This window comes from Trichoderma asperellum, chromosome 5 (assembly GCF_020647865.1).
Source record: "Trichoderma asperellum chromosome 5, complete sequence".
NCBI classification, from domain to species: domain Eukaryota; kingdom Fungi; phylum Ascomycota; class Sordariomycetes; order Hypocreales; family Hypocreaceae; genus Trichoderma; species Trichoderma asperellum.
The window spans coordinates 1,996,205-2,022,900 of record NC_089419.1 but is presented as its reverse complement, the minus strand read 5'-3'; the positions used below and the strand labels follow the sequence as shown (position 1 = coordinate 2,022,900).

At 49.9% G+C, this 26,696-nt stretch overlaps 6 protein-coding genes across 6 annotated transcripts; 4 read left to right on the top strand and 2 right to left on the bottom strand.

Moving 5' to 3' along the window:
- The first annotated feature begins 863 nt into the window (after positions 1–863).
- On the top strand, positions 864–6,620 carry TrAFT101_008826 (uncharacterized protein). Its single transcript, XM_024901826.2, has 4 exons — positions 864–1,750; positions 1,827–4,958; positions 5,032–5,232; positions 5,283–6,620. The coding sequence occupies exons 1-4, from the start codon at positions 1,568–1,570 to the stop codon at positions 6,126–6,128; spliced, it is 4,362 nt and encodes a 1,453-aa protein (XP_024761752.1). The 5' UTR covers positions 864–1,567; the 3' UTR covers positions 6,129–6,620.
- A 257-nt stretch (positions 6,621–6,877) lies between these two features.
- On the bottom strand, positions 6,878–7,937 carry COX6 (Cytochrome c oxidase subunit 6; the record flags this gene model as incomplete). Its single annotated transcript, XM_024901827.2, has 4 exons — positions 6,878–6,996; positions 7,266–7,383; positions 7,447–7,492; positions 7,762–7,937. 4 exons carry the CDS (start codon positions 7,935–7,937, stop codon positions 6,878–6,880), a joined length of 459 nt encoding a protein of 152 aa, XP_024761753.1.
- A 910-nt stretch (positions 7,938–8,847) lies between these two features.
- TrAFT101_008824 (uncharacterized protein) lies at positions 8,848–11,482 on the top strand. The gene is made up of 3 exons (XM_024899796.2): positions 8,848–10,082; positions 10,144–10,426; positions 10,515–11,482. Exons 1-3 carry the CDS (start codon positions 9,666–9,668, stop codon positions 10,835–10,837), a joined length of 1,023 nt encoding a protein of 340 aa, XP_024761754.1. The 5' UTR covers positions 8,848–9,665; the 3' UTR covers positions 10,838–11,482.
- Positions 11,483–12,147: 665 nt separating this feature from the next.
- Positions 12,148–15,141, top strand: TrAFT101_008823 (uncharacterized protein). Its single transcript, XM_024909670.2, has 2 exons — positions 12,148–12,979; positions 13,048–15,141. The coding sequence occupies exons 1-2, from the start codon at positions 12,666–12,668 to the stop codon at positions 14,618–14,620; spliced, it is 1,887 nt and encodes a 628-aa protein (XP_024761755.1). The 5' UTR covers positions 12,148–12,665; the 3' UTR covers positions 14,621–15,141.
- A 5,555-nt stretch (positions 15,142–20,696) lies between these two features.
- On the top strand, positions 20,697–22,819 carry TrAFT101_008822 (uncharacterized protein). Its single transcript, XM_024899761.2, has one exon. It carries the CDS (start codon positions 21,059–21,061, stop codon positions 22,175–22,177), a length of 1,119 nt encoding a protein of 372 aa, XP_024761756.2. The 5' UTR covers positions 20,697–21,058; the 3' UTR covers positions 22,178–22,819.
- A 2,939-nt stretch (positions 22,820–25,758) lies between these two features.
- On the bottom strand, positions 25,759–26,118 carry TrAFT101_008821 (uncharacterized protein; the record flags this gene model as incomplete). The annotated part of the gene is made up of 1 exon (XM_066128438.1): positions 25,759–26,118. The coding sequence occupies one exon, from the start codon at positions 26,116–26,118 to the stop codon at positions 25,759–25,761; it is 360 nt and encodes a 119-aa protein (XP_065984556.1).
- Positions 26,119–26,696: the final 578 nt, after the last annotated feature.

The window sequence follows — 26,696 nt, the reverse complement described above, 5'->3', positions numbered from 1 at the left end:
GCGGTCCCTTAAGTTTTGGGATTCGTACAGTGCAAGATGTTCCTAATACTGCCCTTATTAATTTCCGGAGGCGGCAAGACGTGCAGCTTCTATGCAGCCAAGATGGATCGAAGACGCCACCGCGGGTCAGCAGCCGTTCTAAAAACGGTTACTGATTCCATTCTTAATTTTTTCTTTGTTTTTGGTTACATCGTAACTGCTTTCCGGCGAGGATCGATAGGTGGCAGAATTGGGAAATATTTCTTCAGGTACCAAGGCACTAAGATGGGTACCTGTAGTCGGTATATGTACTAAGGTACCTGAGACCTAAGCTAATCTACTGCCACATCCTATTCTGTGCTGAACACCTGCTGTGCAGATATCTAAATGATGAGAAATGTGCCATTTCTTCGGTGTGGGATTCTTGTCCTACCCAGACGATAACATATAAAATCATCACAAGAAATGAAAAGAGGCATGGCTGCGAGTGCATGTGACCAAATACCGCCCTCATGTTTCCTTCCAGGTACACAGCTTCAAGGGTCCGGTGCTCCATACGCACAAAGCGTGAAGAGGCCCGTGGTTTCCAGTTGCTTGTCACTACCATCAGACGAATGTCATTTCTGCGCTTTGATATACCTCAGGACCAGCACTACAAGGTAAGGGTCTTTGCATAACAGCGCTGCTCGTTCCATGCAGTGAGCAGGCACTGAATCAATAACGGCGGCTTAGGCTTAGTAGCCAAGCATACTAAGTACTGCAGGGAAAAGTGGATGAACAGCTGTATGTACAAAGAGCTGGACAAAGGTGACGAGAAAATGACTTTCTTTTAATTGCCAGTTCAGCATTGTGCACACGCACGCACCCTTCTACTCTTTTTTTTTCCTCAACAGGGTAGAAAAAATGCGTTTGCATTGGCACTCTATTTGAACACGTTAGGGAGAGCCCAAACGGTTGTGAAAAGGCGTTGGCGACGTCCAAACGAGATTCTTTCTTCTTCCAACATTCAACTTTTCGTCTTCGCCTGGCCCACGCCTTCTCTCATCCACCAACCATCAAGGCCTGACCCTTTCTCTTGCAACACTTTTTTCTCCTTCTTTTTTATTTCATCACTTCCATCTTCATTTTAATAGTCCATCTCTTTTGAATCCCCCGCATCACCGCTTTCTTAACATCTTCACGTCCGCCGCCTCGGTGAAGAGATTATCATCGTCAGCGCGTTTCCTCAGCGCCTCGCCCCGCCAACCAGCGCCTTTCGACTCGCTGGAATTTAGAGGCTGGCGCCTCCACGTGATTAGCCAGTCCGCTCCCTGGCTAGAGACTCCTGTTGCATCTCCCTTGTCAGACCTTCTCAAATCGTTCGTCGCTGGTGGGCCGCTGGCGCACCTCAGCCTCGTCTCTCCAATCGTCGCCGTGCGCTCGACTTACATCCTCCCTACAGCGTCGAGCGCTGTCTCGCCAGGCTTTTTGGCGCGGGCCGTCTGGCTAGCAGCAACACCAGCAGCAGCTTCTGTGCCGGAAAGCTGGCTCGCCCTCCTCAGCTTCAAAGGCAACTCACTCTGCGCATTAACTCATCTCATTCAAGCCAATGCCGAGGTCACGCAGAGGAGCCGCAAAGAAGTCCAAGAATCGCAAACCGCCCGCTGACCAGGACCTAGGCTGGTACACCATCAGGCGTATCCTTGATGAAAAGACCGTGAGAGGCCGTGTTCAATATTTTGTCGAATGGGACGATAACGCCGTCACCGGACAAGTATATGATCCTACCTGGGTTTGTCTAACATGATACTCACACACTTATAAGCCTGCGCGCGCAATACGGACGTTTCGCTAACCTGTATATACAGAGCTCTGAAGTCACAGCTTTGGCCCTACAGGAATGGGAACGGGTCAAAGCTCAGCGTCTTCAAAAGGACCGCCAGGAACAACAGCTCATTGACCAGCAGCTTGAACAGCAGCTTCAGCCAGAACCAGGATCAGACTCAGAGCCTGAGTCAGGCCTGAAGGAACGGCAAGGCCAGCAGTTACCAGTGCAGCTGCCAAACCACCAGGGACAGAAAGTACAACAGGAATCCACGTTAGATCAAGAGAGTGACGCGAGCCAACCGCCGCGACCTGCTCACCGGCGTCGCCCAGTGAAGGTCAACGCATCACAGCAGAAGCGCCAACGCTCACCCTCTGTAGCTTCATCTTCTTCCGACTCATCTTCTACCCGCCCTCATAAAGTTATTAGAAGCGACACCTGCGGATCTTTGTGCGACGAGCCCGGACCGTCTCTTGTCTCTTCGCCTTCAATCTCTACCCCCTCCGAATTTCCAGACCTACCTGACGCAGACATCTCAGGATATCGCACACGAGCTACTTCCGCTCTGGTAGTGGAGATTCCCAAGAACTCAAATATCAACCGGGCTGATTATCTGAGTGTTCTTGGCTCGCAATCGAGTAGCAAATCCTCACAGTCGCTTGCCGAACTTGAGAGCGAGGATAGTCGTGTCTCCATTGTACCAAACAATCAAAGAACCGTTCCGGGCTCCCAGGAAGGTACAAATCCATCCTGGACTCAAATCCATATTCCAAGGGAATTGCTACAGTTATCTCCTAGGTTAATCGAATCTCAGCCTCGAGACTGTTCACCCGAGTCAAGTTCTCGTGTCATTCCAGATTCCCTTGAAGATCCTTCGACGACGACATCCCAGCTGTCTGGTAAGGCAACTGAGAGGAAAGCATCTGAGAATTTCATTCAAACGCTTCATGATACTGTTGGCTCAGACATCCCTTCTCATCAGCCTGACCGACCAGGAGACATCCCAGAAGCAAACAGCCCTGCTCTATCTCCATCTCTATCACACGGCACACCTGCCGCGTGCGCATCGCAAGCCGTAATATCATCGGGGTCATCTGTACTTGTCTTCACACAATCAGACGCAAGCCCAAGGTTTCTTACCCAACCACCAATCTCACTTGCCTTGGAGCACCTAGAGAACTCTTTAACTAGCCGAATCTTCGAATCACCTGCTCATCCTGTCGCAGAGATTGTATCTACCATCAGCTCTAGCACTCCATCTGCGTCAGACCCAAGGGCATCTCAAGCTGCTCAAATAGTTTCTCGCAACTTTGAAATACCGTCTCAGCCTCTTACAGAAGGCGAGTCTTTGAGAAGTCTGCCCCAATCCCAAATCACACCCCATCAGCCCATCAACGCGGGGGATCAAAGCCTTGTCTCGACTTCAGCTTGCCAATCAAAGACTGCCAAGTCTCCGCCGCCACTATTAGTACCAGAAATCAGCCGCCTAGCAGCGGTTGCAATTCCACAGATTAAGCCACTCACCCCCCTAAATTCTTTCAAAGTCCGCAAGATGGAGAACGAAACTCCCGAGCAAGCTTCCGAAAGGATACAGCGCAGATTAGATGCAGAGCTCTCTGCAATTTTTCGCCTAGATGAGTTTGACGTCGGGGCTACTACTGCATCATACAATGTCGATCAACCAGAATCGCATCAGACGCAACCTAATCAGCCTTCAACGGGAGCGTTAGAAGAGCATGTTACGCCAGTCAAGGAAGGCACAAGGAACACTCATGCTGAGCTACCTGTGCACTCGTCTGAACTACCCCTTGGTGTGGGACCGCTTCCTATTAAAGAAAAGGCGCCTTCTGAGAATGTAGAAGCAGCAGCCGAGGGGACAGCACACGATAAGGACAGTACTCCTGTTATAGCATCTAGATCACGGCCCCCAATTCCCCGAAGATCCGTTGCCGAAGAATTGGCCGATATATTTAGCCCAGTCTTTGGCGGATCTGGGTCGGGGCAACCGCAGTCTATCGCCGAATCTGTACAGGCAGAACCCATAGAAGCAGAGCAAACTACAGTCTCCCTTGCGGACATAAGTCGCCAACCGGAACCGGCTTACAAAGACATCCCTCTGCTATCTTTCACTCATCCCAGTGAACCTCTCATGCAGGAGCCTTCCTCAGATCCGATACATTCTGAGCAGGTTCATAGCGAACACAGCCCTACCGAATCATCGGCATCTCCTCCTGCAGCACAGCCTTCGCCAGCTACGCTTCAACACTATACAGTGACACTCCCATTCCAAGCAAGCCTTCGCCAGAGGTATAACAACATAATAGTTGAGTACAGGGTCCCTTTCTTGGAGTTTAACAGGTGTTTCAGCGGTGAAGACTACTCAGAGCCGGATCCATCGCTAGTTAATCGTATCAACGAGCTATTCAATAACTTGTTGAACGTGTGTGATTACCCTGAGAACATTGTGGGAAGCGACCTTGAAATGCTACCTCCAGGACAGCAAGCTAAATATTGCTGCGATGCTAACCCAAAGTTCAACTTCATATTTGAACTCTTGGGTGGAATTGAGGATCATTCCAACATTCTAATCGTCGCTCGCTCACCAGAACTCCTTCGGCTCCTTTCTCACTTGGCTGAGTCCCTCAAGATGCAATTCAGTTGTGAAGCCATTGGCAGATCAGATCTCTCGTCTGGTGGCTCAAGTTCTAGACTCGTCCTAGCGCTGCCAACTGAAGACATTGATACTCGAGATTTTGATGTCGTGATCGGATACGACCACTCTTTTAGGCACTCTTCTGTCGCACAAGGGCTATCGAGAAGCCCTAGTACCAATAGACGACAGCTTGTCTTGGTCCTGGTTACAACTCATTCAATTGAGCATCTCGATCTCCACATACCAGATGATTTGCCTCCAATAGAGCGAAAAAGCGTCTTAGTCTCAGCGATCGTACGCGCTTGGAATCTGGTGGAGAGTCCTAACCACGGCTACCAAGAACCACATGAGATTGCTTCTCTGTTCATAGAATTCCTAGCAAGCGATCAAGATACGCCGATGTGGGATCCAATACCTGTCCCAGAGGCCATCCTTGACGTTTATGTACATTCTCAGTCACAGTCACAGATGCCACCAACAGTCTCACAGCAAGAACGGGAAACTGGTCGAAAACGCAAACATGTAAGGCGGCACCCAGCAGTTGAGGAATGGCACAGTGTATAGTTATGAATTACTAACTTGTGCGGCTTATTAGAATGACTTTGATGACTTTGACAACAAGAGACCACGAGTACTCTCTATTGGGCAAATGGTTTCTTCAATTGGAACGGGCATGCCTCCTTTATCTGACGAAGTAAAAGCTTTATTAGAAAGCGCCACACCAAAAGAGGATACCTCTCGCCCAGAGGTACTGGTTAATGTTCCCCAAGCAGTCTTGCAAATCTTGGCAGAAAAGGTATGGCTGCTATCATGTCCTCCTTTAGATATTTATCTAACATCATCAAGTTTGCCGAGTATGAACGTCGCATAGAAACAATCGATCACGAGGCAGAATATCAAGCAGTCATTTCAGGTCTTGAAAAGCGGCTTAAAGATTACGAGAGAACGGCGCACAAGATGTACGAGTCACAGCGTGCTGCACTGCAAGATCGTTCTCGATTCGAGGCTGAGAAGCGTAAAATTGAAACTGCCATGCAGTCTGCGGCAAATCAGTCCGAGAGAGAAGCCGAAAAAGCAAAGAAGAGGATTCTAGAGTTGGAGGCTACTGTGGCACGGCTTACAGAAGACCCCAATACCTCTGATCCAAAGGATACACCTTTGGCGAAATCCGAAAGCCTCTTACACGAAGCACAGGCTAAGGTTGCTGTCCTTGAGAAGCGCCTAGAAAACGCCCACAAGGACGCAGACTATATTCGAAGCTTGTATCAAGACGCAGCCGATACGGCTTCTGGATTGAAATCAGAAAACAACCAGCTGAGAAGCCAGAACGAGGACCTAGGTAAAAAGGCTTCCGAGAACTTTGCTCAAATCCATGAAATCCAGGAGCGAAATACTACCAAGTTGTATCTTGAGCAGATTACAGAGCTCAAGTTTCAAATCAAAGAGCGAGAGATAGAATTAGATCGTGCTCGTGAGGAGCTACGACAGCTCAAGAACGGGCGGCGGGAGACTCGACAGTCTAGCGTACCTCGGAGTCCACGCATGGGTATGATGAGTCCACGGACAATTTCCCGAGCATACGGAGGTCCAGCTAGCAGAGGGGCTAGCCCGGCTGCGGGAGCTGGCATCGAAGGTATGCAGTTTTATGGCCAGCAGCCAGGAAATGGCCGATGGGATCATTTAAGAGGATAGTGAGGACTAGAGGTGGGGGTATGTTTGTGACATCTAACTGCGATTGAGGACCAGAGTGGACATGCAACTTATGTCTTTTTTTTTCCTTCTTTTTCTTTTTTCATGTTGAGTTGTTTGGTGCTTCGTTAGGTGCTTCGTTCGGTGCTTGGGGCTGGGGAAGAGAGCGTTGTATCTCCAGGCTCTGTCTCTCTCTCTCTCTCTCTCTCTCTTTTGTTTTGTCTCTTTTTTTATCTCGTCTTTTTAAGGGGTTCACCTTTTTCTTTGTCTTTCGTTTGCGTTTCAACAGGGTATTGGTCAAAGGTAGCTTACCTCACTGCAGGGTTTAAGATGGATACATACATAAAAATGGTATAAAGGAAGGTTTGCTCAGGGCATCATCATATAAGAGCCAATATGCAGATCTATGTAGCACGCGCTATTAACAAATCAATTTACAGAGTATTGGGGTGTGATATTTACAGACCAATCAAAAAATACCACACAGTGGAGGGCATCTGAATTTTTTTCTTCTTCATTTTGTTTTAAAATTTGTTGAGACAACTAGACGTTGTAACCAACAGTAGGAGTAGTATACACTACGTACTTCAACTATAATGACACATTGGTTTGGGATGCCGCCACTAGCCCCCCTCCCATTGACCATCTAGCACCTTCGCTGTTCTCTTCCCTCCAAATATAATAATACCATGTACAATACTCTGAACAGATTTTCTTTTCTTTCTCTTAATCCTCAACGGAAAGCAAGAAATTTATTTCTCCTCGGGGTAAAGGTCCTCCTTCAGCTCGACGCCAAGCTCCTCTCGCAGGGGCTTGAGCTCGTCCAGGTACTGCTGGTACTGGTTCTTGTTCTCGACCTTGGCCTTGATGCCTGTATTTTAAATTTTGCGTCAGCATGCAAGCTTTTGATAAAATGACGTAATTTTTCCTTTCGTAAGAAGAGGCAAAAAAAGAAAGAAAGAAAGAAGTAAAGAAAGAAGGTAAAGTAAAAGAGAGAAGGGACACAGGAGTGTATATGCATGTTTGATAAGCTCTTTCATGTACATATATGCATGAGGATACAAGGGGTATATCAAAGGTGGAGACATCGATGACTCCTCAATTCGACACGACGAAAGAAAGGTGAGGATAGGTCATTACCTTCGAAGATGCGGACAGCGGTAGCGAAGTCGTTGACTCTTCGGGCAGCCTTGAGGGCAGCAGCAACGACGGAGGGTGAAGGGACGAGATCGTAGGCGAAGGCGTTGTTGAGGTTACGCTAAAAGATGACTTAGCAAATCATACGATACTTTAGCTGGAGCTTGTGGAGGGCGTTTTTTACCTGGAGCTCGAAGACGTCCTGCACAGCATCAAACTCCTTCTCGAATCTGTGATTTTGTTGATAAATTCGTCAGCCACTGGACAGGTTCAGTCGGTATGCATAGCGCAGCGCAGCAGGACGTAAGGCGTCGTTGATTGGGTCGCTTTTCCTCCCCAAAAGACGGCAAAAAAAGCTGTCATGTCCCATCGTGCCGCCCACTTTATTTTTTTCCCTCCTCTTGGGTTGTATATCTCTCGCCCGCGGCGCATTGCGCCCCAACCCCCGTGCCGTCGATGCATAAAATGGAAAATCAAGGGCGTATATGGTGAGCCTCACCTGGCAGTGAACTCCTCAAAGGTCTCCTCAGCGTGCTCGGCCTTTCGGGAGGCAGAGATGCTGAAAGGGCGAGCAGCGACGACAGCCGAGCGGACGGCGAAGGGCGCGGGACGAGCGGCGGCGCGGACCATGGAGGAGCCACGGGTGGCGGCGCGGAACAGGGCGGCGGACTGCATGGCTGAAGGAAGAAGATTGAGAGAGAGCCTTTTGGCGAAGAGAGAGGAGAGAGATTGTTTTTGGTGTTTGGAGCGTTTTGGGCTTGGTCTAGATTGGCAGAGGTGTTTATCGACTGAGGGCGGCAGGGATGACTAAGCGGTGGGGATTGCCTGATTCCCCGGGCAAAGGCGGGAAAGGACAGTACGAATTGGATTTATGGCGGGGCTGCGCTTTGGTGTGGTCTGGCGTGAAATTTTACAGTGCCGACTGTGCGGGTGCGTACGGTCTGAATTGCTGGAATGGTGTGTGCTTTCAATAGATCAAATTCTATTCGACGAGAGACGCATTGTGAGCTCCTGATGCCGAGTGGTAGGCTAGTAGGTAGGCTATCAGATGGAAGCAGCATCTCCGTCGCAGCTTTGCGCTGATTGATAACGCTCCAAAGCGTTGTTGATATGCTGCCCACTGGCCACATCAAGCTGGGTGGTGTTGCCTATTACAAGTACTGACCTACCTAGTTGGCAGCCGAGGAGAATTTGCATCCATGGCAAGAAATCCTCGGCTCAGGCATAAGGCCATGCCAGCCACGGAGAGCGTCGGGATCGCCGTCTTGCCAATTGCGGCGGTTCTTGCATTTGCTTTCGTCGTATCGGACCCTCCGAGGCCCTTCAATTCATTGCGATGATGCATGCCAATTCATAGTATCGCTAGCCATGGCACACGTAACGCTCGAATTGGTGATCAGTTTGCAGCCTGATGAACTTTTTTTTCAAGGCATTTGAAAGCTCTTGGTTAAAGTGAGCACGAGGCCAGCACCAATTCTGGGCGTTTCAGCTCCCACCCCGATGGACTTTTCAGCTGCCGCTCTTGCATGAATTGACCTCACTCCGTCACATCGGCAATAAGTAGTACTAGTACTGATCGTGCCTATGCTCGCCTTATGTTCCTGGCGTTCAATGCTCTTGTCTCACTTTGCTTTGCATCAACAATCCCATCGCATTCGCTTCCGGCGTCCGCGCAGCGCCGAAATTAACAGCTGAGTCCCTGCCGGGCCGAAGTCACGTGCGGCTGCCAGAACAGTTACGGTGGAAGACAGAATATTACGGACTGCAGATAAATACGCGCGTACAAAAAAAATTAGATGTACATCTTTTACACCTATTGGCTCTTGATGTTGTATGTGCATAATTCTGACTTGTGGGTTCAAAATCCTCTCACTCCCTTTTTTTTTGTCACCCACTTGAGCGCATAGTGCCCAATCACATGCGCAGAGGCCAGATTACACCTGCAGCCAGCCAAAATTTCCACTCGGAATAGGGGATGAGGCTAGTGTCGAGGCGCGCGTACTTCATACTGGCGACGCTCCCGTGCTAAGTATTACCAACTACTATTTCTTCCGCCCTCGTACCTTTTTTTCCCCTTCTCCCTCCTTCTCCTCCATCCCCCCGCAAGAGAGTTGCCATTGTCTTCGTCTCGGTGTTTGGTTGGCTTCGTCGAGTCTGATCCTTTTCCCTCGTCTTTTTCTCGTCATTCCTTCGGTGTGCAATTTTTTTTTGCCTCGATTAAATCTACGGACTGCAATTGCAATTGCAATCCCCTTTTTTTAATTGTTTTTTTGGGAAGTCGTTTCGCTTTTTGTCGCGTCGGAGAGCAACGGACCTTTCTGTCTTCTTCTTCAATTGAATCGCAGGAATCTGGTGCTTGGATCGTCCCGTCTGAGACTTGTTCCGAAATACCCTTTGCCCATCATGTCGGCTCCCGCTACGTTTTACGAGCAGCTGCCGCTCCCTACGCTCGACCGCCCCTTCGGCATCCACCTATGGCCCATCTTTGACAAGCTCTTCACGGCCGTTGTTGGCTACTCGGCCAATGACTTCGAGTTCGTGCCTTTCGAGACTCCCATGTCCACCCTGAAGTCGACGTCCATCTTCATCGTCATCTACTACTTCATCATCTTTGGCGGCCGAGAGCTGATGCGCAACCGCGAGCCTTTCAAGCTCAAGGCGCTCTTCCTCATCCACAACTTCTACCTGACCGCTATTAGCGGCTTCCTCCTGGCTCTCTTCATTGAGCAGCTTCTGCCTACCGTTGTCCGTAAGGGTATCTTCTTTGCCATCTGCAACCACGATGGCGGCTGGACTCAGCCTCTGGTTGTCCTCTACTACGTAGGTGATTTCCGCCCAAACGCGAAACGTGGCGGTATAGCTAACCATGAATCATGTTTAGCTCAACTACCTGACCAAGTACCTTGAGCTGCTCGACACCGTCTTCCTGTTCCTCAAGAAGAAGCCTTTGACCTTCCTCCACTGCTACCACCACGGTGCCACCGCTCTTCTTTGCTACACCCAGCTGATTGGCTTGACCTCCGTCTCTTGGGTTCCTATTGTCCTTAACCTGACTGTGCACGTTGTCATGTACTGGTACTACTTCCAGAGCGCTCGTGGCATCAAGATCTGGTGGAAGGAGTGGGTTACTCGTCTCCAGATCATCCAATTCATCATTGACCTGGGTAAGTGATATAAATCCCCATTGTGTTTTTCCTGGTTCCTATTTCTCTCGCCCTCTTGACCATTGACTAATTGGTATTTGACAAATAGGTTTCGTCTACTTCGCTTCCTACACCTACTTCACCTCGACCTACTTCCCTTACATGCCCAACGCTGGCAAGTGCGCCGGTGAGGAGTTTGCTGCCTTTGCTGGCATTGGTATCCTCAGCTCATACCTGGTCCTCTTCATCTCCTTCTACTTCGCCACCTACAAGAAGGACGGCAAGACTACTACTCGCAAGTCTCTGCGACGCATGAGCCAGGCTCCTCTTCCCGACCCTGTCCACATGGCTACCTACTCCAACGGCAAGACCAATGGCACTACCACTGGTGCCAAGACCAACGGTGCCACTGCTAGGTCCCGCAAGGCTTAAATTGGCCACGTACGATGCCATCGAGATGTCTTAAAAGAGCGCGAACACAGCTCGCTCATGAGAATTCGATGGCCAAACGGCTCAAGCACTGTAACGGTGACGAGCATTACAATTTTTTTATGAATCTGAAGCACTTGCTACTGCAAGGGGCAATTACAACTTTTAATCTCTATTTTGGACATGAGGGCATTTCTAGCAAATGAACTAATACGAATCGCCCTTTGCGATGATGACATGTCTTCTACAACCATAATGACGGGCGGTTGATGACGGGTATATGGATTAATCTGGGGAAAATTGGAGGCGTAGGACAGGGTAGGCAGTTACTGTTATGAGACAACGTCCCCGGTAGGCCGAGCTGCACATGGAACGGCAGTGTCAAGGGCCAGGAAAGTCATGCCAACCTGGCCTCGTTTTTTTAATCATATTCTGCCTTTATGCTGTATTTATACTTGTATGTATACTTGATTCACCTGGCATGCTCCTGAACCAGGAGACGAGTTAGATAGATGGGCGGTATGGGACAAGTGTTAATAATGACGTTGTTTCGGTGTCTGAGAGTTCTCTATGCAATTAGATATGGATGTTTATCTATGTTTACGCAAGTACGTGTCTCAATATACTCTAGTTGGCTGAAATCTGGCGCAATAATGAATGGATACTTGGAGATGGATAATCACAGGTGGATGCTATGTCGACGCTATGTTGACACGAGATGGCGGCAATCGGTCGTGTTCCGTAAGATTATTTATGCATATTTACTACGAGACACAGAGCACAAAGCAGATATTAGTAGTATTAAAGTATGCTTGCTCAGCTGCAAATGCAAGGATAGCTTCTCGTAACTTCACATGCAATTCTAGGACATTGACTAATAGAGCTGGGCCGTTTCACACTCGCAGCAGGCCAAAAAAAAACATGCAACAGGGTAGGGCGGTGAAATTGCCATGGCCAAGGAGCAAGGCAAGACACGAAGGCAGCGGCACAGCCTGGCCACTGAGAGCCCGTCTCTTCCCCGCATAATTTCACGGCCGCTGGAATCCGTGGTGGAACTCGCGCCAGTTGGCAGCCAGGCGCTAATAGGCACTGGCCCAGGGCACCGCACCGCTAAAACCGCGTCCGCCAGGCTGCCCCCTCCAGAGGCTTGTCAGCGCTGTCTGCTGTTTCTCTGGCCCCTGGACCTGGAGGGGACCCCTCGAGCCTATCCATTGCCGCTGTGGCGTGCAGAAGCAAACACAGACTTGCCAATTGGCATTTGAATCCTCCTGTCCTCGCCTTCGCTACCCAACTTTTTGTTTCTTGGCTGCCTTTTCTCCTTGCCAAAGCACCCAGTCCCAGCATCAACTCCAGAAGCTGGGTTACAGCCATAAAGGCTCAGCATACCGTTGTCAATCTTTTTTTGTTACCCGAAGCCTCGATCCCTTTTCTGTCTTTCTTTTTTTTTCTTGTGCATTGCTTGCGAGAGACACCCGCAACCTTCGAACCAGGGGACCCCGATTTCAGCCTCGTTGATTGTTCGTGGGGCACAAAGCTGCAAGGGATGTGCAAAACAAGCTCGAATCATCAGCATTGGTCCAGAGCATCGCTTTCTTAGACACGCTTCCTTCATTTTGTCGTCAGCTCTTTGCTTATCTTCTTTTCTCTTTCTGTCTCTTGTTTCTTTGTTTCTCATTTCTTCACCAGTCATTCGCTACGCGTCTACCACGTTTGCCAGCTTCTTCTTTTTCTTGCATTTGCGTTTCCGCACATTATACCTTTACCGCTTCAGTTTGGCTTCGTCTTGGATTAAATTGCGCTTGCGGTTTGGAACAGTCAACTCATCATCAACATGAGGTTTCTTTTTCGGCGGAAGGACAAGAAGAAGCTGCAGCTCGCGAGCCCAGCTGAGTTGCGCCGCCCTAATAGTACCAGCCGGCAGCCATTCTTTCCTCCAAGTGTGAGGTCGAGTCAACTCGTCGCTGTACTTCCAGCCACGGTTCTCGAGCGGATATTCGGCTTCGTCTGCCTTCATTCCCGCGATGAGACCTATGATGCGTGTGAGGAGAGCGGAAACGATGACGGATGCATGTTGTGTGACCTGCGCGACCTGGCCCACTGTTCGCAGGTAAATCGAGCCTGGCATGAAGCTGCCATCAAGTCATTGTGAGTTGCTGCTTGAAACTTTGCCCTGAGACCATGCATGCATGTTTCCTAACTGATTCTCCCTCTAGGTACCACAGCGTTCGGATCGACCAGGTCCATTACTGCAAGCTCGAAGCCTGGCTTGCTGAGAGGCGGAAGCAGACCAGATTTGACCGAAACGCCATTCCCGAGGACCCAGCTCAAGCGAGACTCAGATTGTTCCGTCGCACTGTTCGCGAAGACCCAACCCGCCTTGGCAAGAGGGTTGAGTTTTTGAAGACGCCTTACCAGATACGCGAGTACTGCCAGGTCGAGTTGGCTCAGACCATTGCCGTTCTTCCCAGTCTCAAGTATGTCGATCTGCCAGAGGGCATGTTCTCGGATGAGTCGAGCAGCTCGACGCTGCGGTTTGAAGTCCAAGCCAGATGTCCCAATATCCGAAAGATGACATACAACGCGGGCTCGGAGCGGAGCTTGGCCGCGCTGTCTTCGGGCCAGGTGTGGCCTCGGCTTGAGGTCCTGGAGCTGAATGGCATCAGCGTCGACACCATGACTATGAGAGCGGTGTTGAGCTCGTTGCACAACCTTCGGGCTCTGAAAATGACAAACACGGAAAGCATTTCTGATGAAGTGCTGACAGCTGGAACGGGGCCTATCATGCCCTCATTGGAGGAATTCGTAATGGAAGCAACGCCTCGAGTGACAGCTGCCGGCCTGATCGAGTATCTTGCTTGGCCAGAGACACAGCGCGGACTCAAGGTCCTGACGCTAATTGATACTGGCGTCCATCCACAAAGACTTCAAGAGATCTTGACGATGGCGCCGAGTCTAAAGACTCTAGCCATGCAGGCCAAGGTGATTGAAGCATTCCCACAGAACGCAGGCATCGGATTACTCGCATCTCAGAGCCTCGAAGTCCTACGCTATGAGATTTCTACCGAGTCAGATAAGGAGGTGTATGCCAGCATGAAGGCTAGCTGGTACACTTACCTTGCCTCATCCGTCCTTGCGGGGTCTATGCCTAAGCTGCGCAGGCTTTTTGTTCATGATGAGTCGTTCCCCGAGCAGCTTCAGGGGCTGCCTCCTCCCAACGTTGGCTTCGCGGGAGCACACATGCGAACCCCATCTCATAACTCGACTCACAGCTCTCGCATGGCGTATCCAGGACTGCCAGCCTCTCCTACCTACAACCCATACGGCACCTCGCCTGCCTCTCCTACTTCTCCCAAGTCCCCGTCTCCCCGGCAGCTCATGCCTGGTGCGCCAGCAGCGCATCGATTCAGCTCCAACAACCCATTTGCGGCGCACCTGCGGCCTGCTGCTCCACCCCCAGTCACCACCCTCGAAGTGTACACCAAGACCGACGAATTTGGTAAATGGAACTTTAGCAAAGTTGACGCATTAACCGCCGTAGGCCCGGCGCTGCGACGACCCGTCAGCAGCTACGGCCTGGCAGCAGATGTCACCGGAGAGGGTTGGAACCGAGGCGAGGTTCGACGCAGTATCATGGTCGGAGACGGCAGCGGCCTATTCTTGCCTCTGCCTCCACCCCCCGGCATGGCAGACGAGTTTGGGCGCAGGGGATCTGCTGCATCGGACTCTTGGCGACCCTCAAGCAGCGGTGGAGATGGTCTGCGGCCGCCACCATCGCTTTGGCCCTGATTTTTTTTTTTGTATCCCTTTCTTTTCTTTTTTTCTTTCTTCTTTTCTTCCTTGAGGCAATTTGCCCGCTTCGGTGTCATGGGGCTTTGGTCATGAGGCATATACTAGGCATGATGATTGATGGTAGCAACTTGTGCTTTATGCCTTGATTTCTCTATTTTCTATTTCTCTCTTCATCTCCAATTTCTAATTTTTAGTATTCATTGTAATATAGAAAACACACAACTGAAGGATCTGGGACTATACTAGGGGTACATCATCAGTCGGTTCATAATCTTCGTCGGCGTTGGCGATAAAGTTCTATACAAGTTCTTTGGTTCAGCTTTGTTTGCCTCTTTTTTGGCTTTCTTTTCTCTGCGGTATATTGCCAGCTTTGTCTGACCTTACGGAAGATCCGTCAGCCGCGCTTATTATAGTAGCAAACAGTTTGATCTGCATTAAGGTAATCGGCTTAACCTTATCACAGGATGCATTCTATTTGTAGCTTGTATGCATTATGACTCCTTCGGGTGTGAGGCGTGACGATAAGCTTATGGCAGCGCCATGTGGTGTTAGTCATTCTCAGCCCAGCCAACTATGCGGTACGAGTATGACAACCTTTGGCCTTTTTACTCTCTTGAGCCAACTAGTGGAGTACAAAATTTAGGTATTTTCCCGATTTAGAGCAGATGATAAAGAAGAGGCTTAGTCGAAATCCTTTTTTGAGTTTGGAAGGGACTTCTTTTTCTGGGCGCAGCTCGGGAAGATGGCGTTTTTTTTATTTTTCCGCACCTACACTATGTGGAAGTCTCTTTTCAGGGCTGCGATACTGTGAATACTGTATGGACATTGGGCGCGACGTCTCTTTCTGCCTATTGCTTGATCAATTTCTTCCGATCTTTTTTTTTTTCCTAATCTATTTGACGGAGGATGAAACCAGCTCAGGTGGGTGTTTGAGATGGGGAGAGGTGGGTATGCCCCAGCAAGTAGTCAGCGCCTAAGGAAGCTTCCGAATGAAGCTTGCTTGCCTCCCTATCTCTATATAGCATATTGATGCTGAGAATTTTGATAGAATATGTATAAAAAAAAGGATTTCATCTTTTTGGGGGGATGAAAAGAAAAGATGAAGTAGTAATGGACAGGAACATGTAGTGGTATGTGTTAAACCACGGGATGCCTTCCATGACATATGCACGACTTACTTGTACAAACAGACGAAAAGGCATGCGAACTAAACATCTCTTCAAAGAAAATCTCTGTCTATCTGAAACATATATCATTGCGCAAAAGATAAAAAGTAATTGAATAATTGCGTCCACGTGGGATAGTCCACCGCGCCGTGTATCAGGTTTTGTTTCGCCTTGGCGTTTAGCTGGGTGACAAAGAAAATTACCATTAAGAAACAATCGTCAAACAAAACGTTTTTCCGTCAGCCAGGGGCACGGCTGGGTTCCTTGCAGAGAGAGAAGGGAGGGGGGCAGCGAGCCGTCCGTTGATTGAAACGCTCGAGGCTGATGTTGAAACGGGAGGGGGGGTCCAAGGCTGCACACATGGGTAAGAAAATGACGGGTCTGAATTTTTTTTTTTCTTCTCACTACGCACTTTGGACTTGGGATGGATCTTACTATACGAAAGCGCCCAAACAAGAGAGACTTGATCTTTTTTTTTTTTCTCTCTCTTCATTAGGAATATTGCTTAATTCTCCGTTATTATCGGAGTTTTCTCAACTGTGGAATCTTTGGCTGGAGCTGCACAGCCGCTGTGGCTCGACGCCGCGTCGTTTCTATTTCTGAATTGTTCGTATGGATTATCGCTCCCAAAGAAAGCAGATGCGACTAAGCTGGTTGAGGCATAGCGAAGCCCGCCCCGTTGGAGCTGTGGCTGGTAAGCTGTCCCCGTGGCACGGGCCCCCGCCAAAAAAGAAGGTTTGATGGTAAGAAGGTGTGGCGCATGCAAGGTAGGTTGGCGTCAAAAGAAGGTGTCAGCCCCGTCATGACGCCATCTATGGGGCTTTCTTCCAGCTGGTGCGTACTCTCAGGTACCGTTTGTACCTCTTACCTGTAGGCAACCATCGCATCTAAAAGTGGTGATGAGATCTGTCATGTCTAACGGTGTTGCTATTTCGGTGCCTGTGATAGGCATCAAGGTGGCAAATACCTATTGTACGTATGTACATACGCAAGATGGGATTTGATGTGCGATAGGCGAAAGGGAGGATCTGTACGGAGTCGTGCCTTGTTCCAGAGACTGGAGCACGGCCACTGGACGACTCGTAATCAACGGCTGCTGAGATTCAGGCACTCTGCAAAAAGGCTGCATACAGTACAGCTTTACTGTCCAGATACATGTGTATATACTCGTCCAAGCTCGGGAACTCAGGCCTCCGGGGCTAAACAGCAAGGGAACAATCGAGATGCGGGAGAGTTGACATCCAGATTTGAAGCGCTGCGCGTCGCGAGTGGTAGCTGTCAGATGGCCATTTTCTGCGGCACTACTGTAGCAGGTTCCAGCCTTGTGTGCTTGTGTGTGTGTGCCACTGATCAGGCTGCTTATCGCCAAGTCGTCGTTTTTGGTGGCGTCTTGTTTGAGACATGCATTGTGGCAGATACGAGGTCCTGTGAAAGGGCAAGCTCCCAAGGCTGCGATCCTGCAAAGAGGGGGTATCAAGTAAATGGGCAGCAGTAAGAGCTGAAAGATGGATTTAAGAAGAAAAAAAATTGGCGTATCTTCCTGGTAGTATTTGTCTTTGTCTTAGCCTGGCCCATCTCCTTCGCTGGCTCCCTCACTTGCCTTCCACTAGGTCTAGTATAGATGGATTTCAAGTTTCGAATCCATCCCGCGCAATGCGTACACGCTGCGTGGCAATTTGCCTAACCTTGCGCACGGAGGCATCTACAGCCGTGGAATCTGGTGCGACTCGGATGCTGTAAATCAGGGGTTTGGTAGAGGCGATCTCGGGTTTGTACAAGCGACGGGGTGATACCTTCTGTCGTACGGTCAGCAGAGACTTTTTTTTTTTTTTTTTTTTTAACTTGGAGCTGAGGTGAGCCACAGAATACACGTAGTTGCCAGCATGTTGGCCTACAAGATTCTAGCAGCGTAAAATGTACTCCGTATATATTCAAATACAGATAGACAGTCGGCAGCTTGCAGGCAGGGAGGGAGAAACAGGGAAGATGGGGCGAGGGGATTTTTGCATGTGCATCTCCTGCATCATTGCAGTGCCGTGATTCGCAGATGGTTGGACGGCGCGATGGCTAACTGAGAAGCGCCAGCAGTGACGAGTGGGTGTGCAGGTCGGCGCTACAGGAAAACGCAGGGCCAGTTAGAGAGTAGACGTGCACATGCTCTGATGTAATCAAACGGCTAGCAGAGCTGCAATCTCGGGTCTAGAATCTCGAGTCTGGCTGGATGGCCAAGTATGATTGGATCGCGGGAGGTGGAAATGCTAGCCCTTGGCTTCAATTCGACGGCGTGGTGTACACACTGATGGTGCGCTGCAGGCATGAGGTGGATGGAGGGGATTGGCCTGGAGACTGCCTCATATCCAGGAAGATAGTAATACGAATCCATCTAATGCCACGATGGCCTCGTGCTAGAAAGGAGAATTACTTGTACAAGCCAGAAAAAAAAAAGATGTGTTAGTTATTTCTCGATCAGCCCTGATGATAGGGTAGCCGCATCTCGTACGGAAAACTCCGCGACGTCTCTCTCATGCACGCAAACACGCACAACACCCGCAAACACGTGGACTCATCCAAGGCCACGGGAAAATTAAATTACCCACTCCAAAGTGCCTTGATCACCGTGTATCCCTTCCGCCTTGCGTCGAGGGCGCAGTCTGTGCGGCAGGTTGCTAACATTGCGGGATGCAGCGTTTTTTAATTGTGCCACTGTGCAGCCGTGGGGACTAATTACCAGGTACATAATCAAAAGATGAAGTTGAAGGGGCGGAGAGGAGCAGAAGGGAAGCGCTCGGACTTGTTTTTGCTCCAACAAAAAGTAAAAACAAGAGATGGGATACATACTGTACACTGAGCCAGCCATGTGTTGGCGACGATGGCTGGCCAATGCTTTGGGGAACGTGTGCTGGCTGGTGCTTCTGAATATTACTCGGTTGCCTGGACGGGTCTTCTTTCTAATAACAGAACGGCCTGAAATATCCTGAAATGATGAAAAAATAGCAACGTGCTCCCAGGTTGTATTGCCACATGTAATTGTTGTTGATTCAATTATACTTGTAGCAGAGGCCGATATCGCGTGATGGGTGCAGTGCTCGACCTTTTGCTGCGGGCAATTTCATGTACTCCATCCCTTACCTCAGTGCTTGATATGTGCCGAGTCATGGATCGTAGCAGACTGCCGCCCGCCACGGCAATTCATCGTCAAAGACGGGCCATCAACCATCTTAGCTCTTCTTTAGCAAAACCCACAGCTGCTGTTCTATACCAGCATACCCAGCATAGCATGCATGTCGTGCTGGCAACTCGCGTCATCTTCTTACGCCCCCAGCACGGCTATCAGCGTCTTCCCATGAACCGTTTCGGATGCCCGCATCTGTTCCAAGACGATCTGCGGCTGGATGCTACCCCGTGCTTCGGCGGAGGCGCGAATTGCCGAGCAACGTCAATACTACTACCTGCTACAGGTAGTATGGGTGGAAAGCAGTTTAATAACGAGCTACATGCTTTTGGAACATGCCCAGCCAATCTGGTACATAGATGCAATGCCACTACTCTGTAGTAGATGGATAGGTATGTATGAGGTAGCCACTTAAGAATCCCGCGTGACAGATGAAGATTGGCGATCTGCCCGGCATGCTACTAAGAAGCCCCCCCCCAGGTCCCTTGGGTTTGCTGCTGGTGCTTCGATTGTTTGCTTCCGCTGTGGCTTGCCTAGGCTTCTAGTCACCGCGTCCCGGCTCCCTTGGACGGGCCAGCCAAGGAGAAAAGCAGGCGGTGCGTCAGATGGCGACTTGTGGGGAAAAGAGTTTCCCATTGCCTTGTGGTGTGTCTGCGTTCTGGCTGGAGTTTGGGTTAACAATTTCTCGAGAGTGAGTGATAACCAAGGGCTCTTGCAATCCGCCAGCATCCTTACCCACCTGGCACAAGTGTGCATGTAATTCAGGTGCCAGGAGAGAAGGATCAGCACAACTACGGCCTGAGATCTGCGAGGAGTCCATGAGATACAGCATGTATGTACATACTATGTAGGCAGTAGGTATCAGCATTGCAGTACATGCCGAAATGCATACCTACCTAGCAGGCATTTTGATGCGCACGACTAGCCACAACCTAGGGCAGCAATATGCTGATGTCGTGACTCTCCTCGCCTGAGCTACTGGCAGCCTGGAAAAAGGCTCGCCGATTAAAGGTGCCCGCTGGATGCAGCAGAATGGACGCTAGCGCTTGTTGGAATGATGGCATCGTGCAGGTGGTGGCTGGCGAAGAGACGAAGCTTTAGCGAGGCATGGCATTGAGCTGTGCGAGTCTCTAGCCACAGGCTGGAACTTGGAGGTGGCGCTGCATGCGATGCGATGAAGCGCAACCCAGCTCGACTTCTGCAGCAGTCACATTTTTGCCCAGAATATGACAGCTTGGACGAAAGCGAAATGGCGAGGAGCGCCCGTGGACAGAAACAGCTGCTCGCTCCGTTGGCAGGCAAAAACGAAGCTGCTGTGCCCGTTGGCTGCGGCAGGCCTGTGAAACGATGCGGTGGCAGGGGAGCCCGTCAGTGACATTTGCGCAGTGTACTGCAATGAATGTGTGCGCAGCGGGAAGAGCCAGTGCCAGTACAAGCCATGCCAGGGCGGTATACAAGCAGTACAACGCGGCGCTGGGCCATCATTCTCCAGTGGGTCCCGCGCCCCTCCATCCCCACTTTTCAGAACCCCTGCGACGCTCGACTAAAAGGAGACGCCAAGGTGCGCAGTGGACCCGCTCGCCGTGGCCCGGGCGCCGTTCGCTGGAAGTACCCAGTGCGGGCTGCGCAGCGTGCACGGCAGCCCTCGTGCCAGACGGTGGAACATGCCATGCCTGCGATGCATACAACACGAGCAGTGCACTTATCTATGTGCTGTCCCCCCTTCCGGCGCAGAGACATGATCTCTCTTTTTCCCCTTCTCGATCAGGAAATCTTCTCTTCTCTTCTCCTTGTCTTCCATTTTCCCTTTTCGCTTCTTTTGCGCCAGACGAGAACAGAAGCATTGCATTCCTCGCTGCAGTCTCCCTCCAGCGCCCTTTCCCTTCTTGACGCCTTATTCTCCCATCCACCTCACCGCAGTCTCTCCCTTCCATCTTCTCTCTTCTTTCTCAGCTACTTTTTTTTTTTTTTTTTCATATTGGTCTTGCATCACCCCTGCGAAGCTGCCAACAAACGAGGACGGGCACGAAACATTCAATATCGTCTCGACTTCTGCGAGCCCTTGTCTACTCCTAGCGCTCGCCTACCCACCAGAACATGTCCTTGGTGGACCGCTCGAACACGAACATCCAAGCCGATCTCATTCCACACAGCCATACTCTAGAGGGGCAGGACCACACCGGGAGAACATTGTATAGAAGAAGAAGCTTCCCACCAAGCTCAGAGACTTGTAGCACCGCAACCACAACCACAACCACTGACATGGCCCAATTCGACAACGCCATGTCGTCAACCACCACAAAGTCAGAAACCATGCTAGCCAAGGCACCAGCTCTACCCCCCAGAAGCGCTCTGAGAGCCTCACGCCTGCTGGCCACCATGCCTCAGAAGCTTTCACAACACCGACCTGTCCTCACTCACGCCGCCCCGCATCTTCTGTACCTCTCTTCAGAAGAGGACGTTTCCTCCTCCGCCGACGACTTCTCCGATTGCGACTACAGCTCCGATAGCGAGCACACACAAGAGGTGCAAGAGCAGCCATCAACTTGCCAGGACATTGCCCGGATAGTCTCCGTTGTCTTTTCAGGAAAGCCTTGCATTGTCCAGCTTTCTCGAAGGTCGAGATCACAGACGTCGTGTTCGGATCGCCCTGCTACCGAGCTTACAAGGATATCAACCGAGCCTGTGTTTAGCAGACGAAAGGAGTCTGTCTCGTCTACATCATCGGCCAAAGTCGCATTCCAGCACCCTCCACGCTCAAGCAGCATCATGTCCCCAGTTACCTTTGACAGAGACTCAAATTCGTTCCTCAACGTGGACCCCTTTGCATCAAAATCAGAAGCGGAAGAACCTGAGCAGCCCGAGCCCCAGCTCCGAAAGACGGCGGCAATGTTCAAGAGGACGCTCAGCCTGGTCAGAAAGCGTAGCAGGCCCAATCTGAACCCCTCGGCTTCGCGTTCTCGAGAAGCACTTTCAATACAGACGGGTCCTATGGAGCAGCTTAGCGAGGAAAAGGAGGAGAACCACACCAGCACCCCGCGCATCTCGACACCACAGCCAGCTCTGCCCTCCTACCCAGGAGCCATGGCTCCAAGGAGAGCGAGCAGCTACTCAGCCGCCACGCTGTCGCCGGCTAGCGACGTATCGTCACCCCTGTCACCGACAAAACGGATTCGCCAGGGCTTCTTGACTCGGCGACGAAGCATCAGAGTATGAGCAGGCCCATACACCGCTCCCATTCTCTCTCGCTCTTGAATTTATTTTCTCTCCTTCAACCCCAATACTGGGTCCACATTCCTTTCGATTTTCACGAATGCTCCGACCAGCGGCTGGCCACTCTATTTTCTTCGCTCTTGCGGATTATGACGGACGGCGCTGGGATCTTCTCCTTTTTATTCTTCTTTCCTGTCCTTTATCAACACCATTGTTCTTTTTATAGGCGGCGTATTTCATATGGCATAACAAAAAAATGGGGGCACATTGCACAGATGGCGTTTTCTTTTATTCTTACGTGGGGACTACATGAGAAGAGTACCGTCATGCGAATATGACACTCTTGGCGTTTTTTTTCTTGCTTTTTTAGTCTAGGGAGGTGGGATGGAAAGCCGCGATGCGATCGGTGCAGCAGCTGGCAAACGTGCATTTTTATTTCCGTTTTTATCTACGCAAAGTAGTTCAAGATGCTTTTACCAATGAAGAGAATTTCTTGGACCGCGCACATATTTGTTCTGAGTAATTTCCATTTCGCCAAGTGAAGTGTATTTTTTGTGTGAATCGAATAAAACCCCCCTCCAGACGTGACTCGGTGCTGAGGCGAATCTGACGTTTCTACACCGACGTTACGATGCTACGCCTTCTGTAAGCTGCTCTGCCGTTGCAAGGGTTTTCCGTGGGCCCGGGTGGGCAAGAGATTCCTCCTCCTGCATATACACCAAAAGTATGGCATCCCCTGGCGCGTGGAAGGCGGTCGGCCAGGAACACGGTGTACAAGCGGCGGGCTTTGCTGGGGCCTGCGAGGAGATAATGCCGGCCGATGAAGAAATTGCGTGAATGTGTTGAATGCAGCACATGCGGGTAACATGCTTGTAAGTCATGACTTTGAAAGGTGCATGTATGTACGTCGATGCCCAGAGTGGGTATCTTGGGCGTGACGGCGTGAGAGGTTCTGCTAGTGGTGCTACGGCTATTGGAGATTGGAGATGCTGGTGGTGGATTGTGGGGTTGACTGTGATATATGTTTGGTTGCGTGAGGCTTACAGTATGGACTTGTATGAGAGATTTGGGCTGTGAAGCAGTGGATTGGAGGCGAAGGAAACAAAAAAACAATTATAGATTTGAAAAGACACGTAAAACGTCACTGTTGAGAGTCACATTCATTTAATGGGTAAAAGGCTAAAGAGAAAAAAAAAAAAGAAGCTCACGGTGATGGTGAGATTTTTTTTTTTTTCTTTTCCTTTCTGTAATACCCTCCGATATGGTGGAGTTGACGATGTGTTGTACATGCACATGTATGGAGCTTTGAGCTACTTGCCGACATGTGGCCTAGACAGTGTAGCATGTGCATGGGAATAGCACCACTAAGCTTGTTATATAACGTCTAATGCTGGTCACGTTGCAGATACTTTATTTGATTGTTCAAGGCGGTGAATGTGTCCTGTATGTGTGATTTTTTTTTTGTTGGTGGTTCTACTTGAGCTTTCCGTATTTGTCCAGTGAGAGTGAGCGAGCGAGTGAGACGAAGCGAATGGATGTTAGTCAAGTTCATAGTAGGTACTAGGTAATAGGTTAATAGGCTGGGAACACTGTAATTCCAGCACAATATTCCCCTCGGAGTCTCGCTGCACACACTCCAGCCGTCCTGCGCCAATTAATCCTCATCTCGACATTTTCCTCAGACCGCATCGACAAAATACGTGTACTCCATGTACGTAGTCAAGGGGCATGTGTGTCATCTCTGCTCCAATTCTCGCACGTGGAAAAAAAAAAGGACCATTGCCACGCGGAACGGGAAGAGATCCCGTACGAGCTACTTACATCCTGTACATGATATGATAGGTATTACATGGTATAGCTTCTCAGGAGAGTTGAAAAAAGCAGGGTTTAGGTACTAACTTGTCATTTTTAATAGCATATTACTACTCGTATACTGTTACATACTGTACTGTACGGGCTTTGTCTGATACAGTAAACTGACCTGAAAGAGTGACAAGGGTCCTCTTCTTGTTTTATGCAAACGAAATAGGCATATTGCCGTATTACAGGCCCTTGTCGCTGTCGGAGACGGCGACGCAGATGCCTTGCGGGTTTTGTCCTTTTCACCTACCTGTAGATGCCTAGCAGGCAGCCTTGCCCTTTGTTCCTTGTTGTTTTCTGTCTTTGACTTTGTATAGCATGCCCGTGCTTGTATTTACAGGCACATAGGTGAAGGTAGGTAGACATTCTTGGCAGCAATGCCTACTGCCTGTTGTACGCGTAATTACGGGTGGTACTATTTCTGTCTATCAATGTGGTGATGTGTTGGTCGTGGCGTAGCTCGAGCGTTACGTACAGGTGCAAGGCGCGTAACGCATAGGCAGCAAACAACAAAGCCAAGGCGAAGTTGAAAATGGAATATGTATCAGGTATTATGATTCTAGGTATTCGGCTTGATGCAGAAGTGCATCTTTTCCGGTCATGTGAACCAAAAAGAAACGGTTTCAATGGCATTCCGGAATACAAGACATGTCCAAACGCTTTAGACTCACTCCGAAATCGAATCGTTAGTTTGACATACGGTGCAGTACATTCTGCTTGCAACTGCGACATTGTCTTATATAATCACCATGCTTGCAATGTGTATGTTGCTGCACATCACTTCCTCGCTTCACAGACCGCCGGCGGTATAACCCTAAAACGCATCTCTGAGACAAGTTTCTTTTTTTTCTTCTCTGCCTTGCATCTTTTTTGGCAATGCGAACAGCTGTGCCGTTTTCTTCCTTGGATGCAGATGCCGTGGTTGAAGCGAGATAAGATGACGCACAAAGAGGACGGGCGCTAGTTTTGCAAATCTCTTTAGTTCACTCACTGCGGATCTAAATCTTAAAGAGACTCAATCATGGTATCTATTGTGGAGGAAAGGCAAAAGCTGAATTGGTCTGTCTTTGATGCTTGCAACTACTAGGTAGTACCTAATCTGTAAACACACAAGTAGCTGCTATTGTATCAGCCTCACTGAAGTCAACTACTGTATCTTGCAGTGAGACACACACCACATATGCTGTATTCCAGTCTCCACCGCCAAAAGCAAGCATGCATAGACTTGACAGCGCATCAACTGCATCTCAGGCCCCGCATTCGAACAGGAACATGAATTAAGAAAAAAAAAAAAAAATTGTAGGCCAAGGATAAGCATAGGGAAAAAAAAAAAAAAAAAAAAAAAAGGCATAGTAACAAAATAGATGCACTGTGAGATACATCCCCCCCTGAGAACAGCGCCCACGGATCGCTCAAGCACAAAATAAACAAGAGGCGCTAGAAGCGACCTACCGAAATGAGCCACTCGCGGCTGGGAGAGGGGCGCTCCAGCAAGCTATCCGAAAGAGGCAACAATCTCTGGGGGGCCAGCTGTCAGGGGTTTAAAGAGAGAGAGAAAAATTTGTTTCTCGCACTTGTTTTTGGTGTGTGATGCAGGATACCCAGCAGAGACTGCTCTGTGCTAGCAATTAGAGAGAGCGGATGAGATCGTCTGTAAGTAATTTCCTCCGCAATATGATGTGCTCTATGCGGAGGGACCTGGCTAGCCAAGCATGGTCCATGGTTCATGCTTGACTGCGGTTTGACGCTGCCACAGCTGGCTTCTTCAGTCCGTCCAAGACACGGCATGTAGTGTATGTGCATGCAGTATCTGCTGGAGATCGATGCCATGACAGCTTCACGTGGTGTCGAAAAATACGGTGTACATAGTATATGCACGGAAGCCTTACAGAAGCCTCACCGCATCGCCCGTCTTGCTTGGCGCCGACCAATCCCGCGCTCGCTCGCTCAGCCTCTCGTATCTTCGTCTCCTCCCATGCCAGCAGACAGCCGTGTCTATCCCTGTCCCCGGCCCTCACCGCCGCTGCTAATCCGCTCCGAGCTGGCCGTCGTGTCTCTTCCTCGCTAGCCGCTCCATTCTTCATCAATCTGCTTCATCCCACCGTTCGTCCCATCTTGGGCCGTCCCTGACGCCATCTCGCCTTAGCAACCGCTCTAAACCCACCTTGTTCTCTGTCTTTGTTGGCAAAGAAGAAAGAAAAAAGAAAAAAAAGATTTCCCACCCAATCGCCTCTCGTTTTTCCCGATCACCGCCTTTTTGGCGATGGCGGAACATCCCCAGGGGGTTCCCGGGCTCCATTTTCCCTTCTCTCGCTTGTTAGTGCTAGCATCCCGACCCTGGTCTCGCTTCGGCCACCATATCAAAGACTGAGAGAAAACGCATGATGCTCATTCGACCATTTACCGTTCCATGGACGGTTTTCTCGTACGACGGTACCGTTTATACCTGTGCCCATCAATGCCATTAGGATAATGACGACCCATCTTATCTCCTGTCAATCGATCCTCTCTGCAGATACTCGGAGATGATATCGTACCTTTTAATAGTAACAGCGGGAGTCGTACGAGCAGTAGCATCAGCGTGTGCGCGCGCTTTGGAGCTCCAGAGGATATACTGCCTACTTACGGAGTACTGTACTGTAGTCTATATCTCTCACACAAC

Excerpts from the sequence above, each read along its gene's own strand:
- TrAFT101_008823 (XM_024909670.2), top strand. The coding sequence starts at position 12,666 with ATGAGGTTTCTTTTTCGGCGGAAGGACAAGAAGAAGCTGCAGCTCGCG. Across the intron at positions 12,980-13,047 it reads GAAGCTGCCATCAAGTCATT|GTACCACAGCGTTCGGATCG; the intron begins GTGAGTTGCTGC and ends TTCTCCCTCTAG.
- TrAFT101_008824 (XM_024899796.2), top strand. The coding sequence starts at position 9,666 with ATGTCGGCTCCCGCTACGTTTTACGAGCAGCTGCCGCTCCCTACGCTC. Across the intron at positions 10,083-10,143 it reads CTCTGGTTGTCCTCTACTAC|CTCAACTACCTGACCAAGTA; the intron begins GTAGGTGATTTC and ends AATCATGTTTAG. Across the intron at positions 10,427-10,514 it reads CCAATTCATCATTGACCTGG|GTTTCGTCTACTTCGCTTCC; the intron begins GTAAGTGATATA and ends TTTGACAAATAG.
- TrAFT101_008822 (XM_024899761.2), top strand. The coding sequence starts at position 21,059 with ATGTCCTTGGTGGACCGCTCGAACACGAACATCCAAGCCGATCTCATT.
- TrAFT101_008826 (XM_024901826.2), top strand. The coding sequence starts at position 1,568 with ATGCCGAGGTCACGCAGAGGAGCCGCAAAGAAGTCCAAGAATCGCAAA. Across the intron at positions 1,751-1,826 it reads AAGTATATGATCCTACCTGG|AGCTCTGAAGTCACAGCTTT; the intron begins GTTTGTCTAACA and ends CTGTATATACAG. Across the intron at positions 5,233-5,282 it reads TGCAAATCTTGGCAGAAAAG|TTTGCCGAGTATGAACGTCG; the intron begins GTATGGCTGCTA and ends AACATCATCAAG.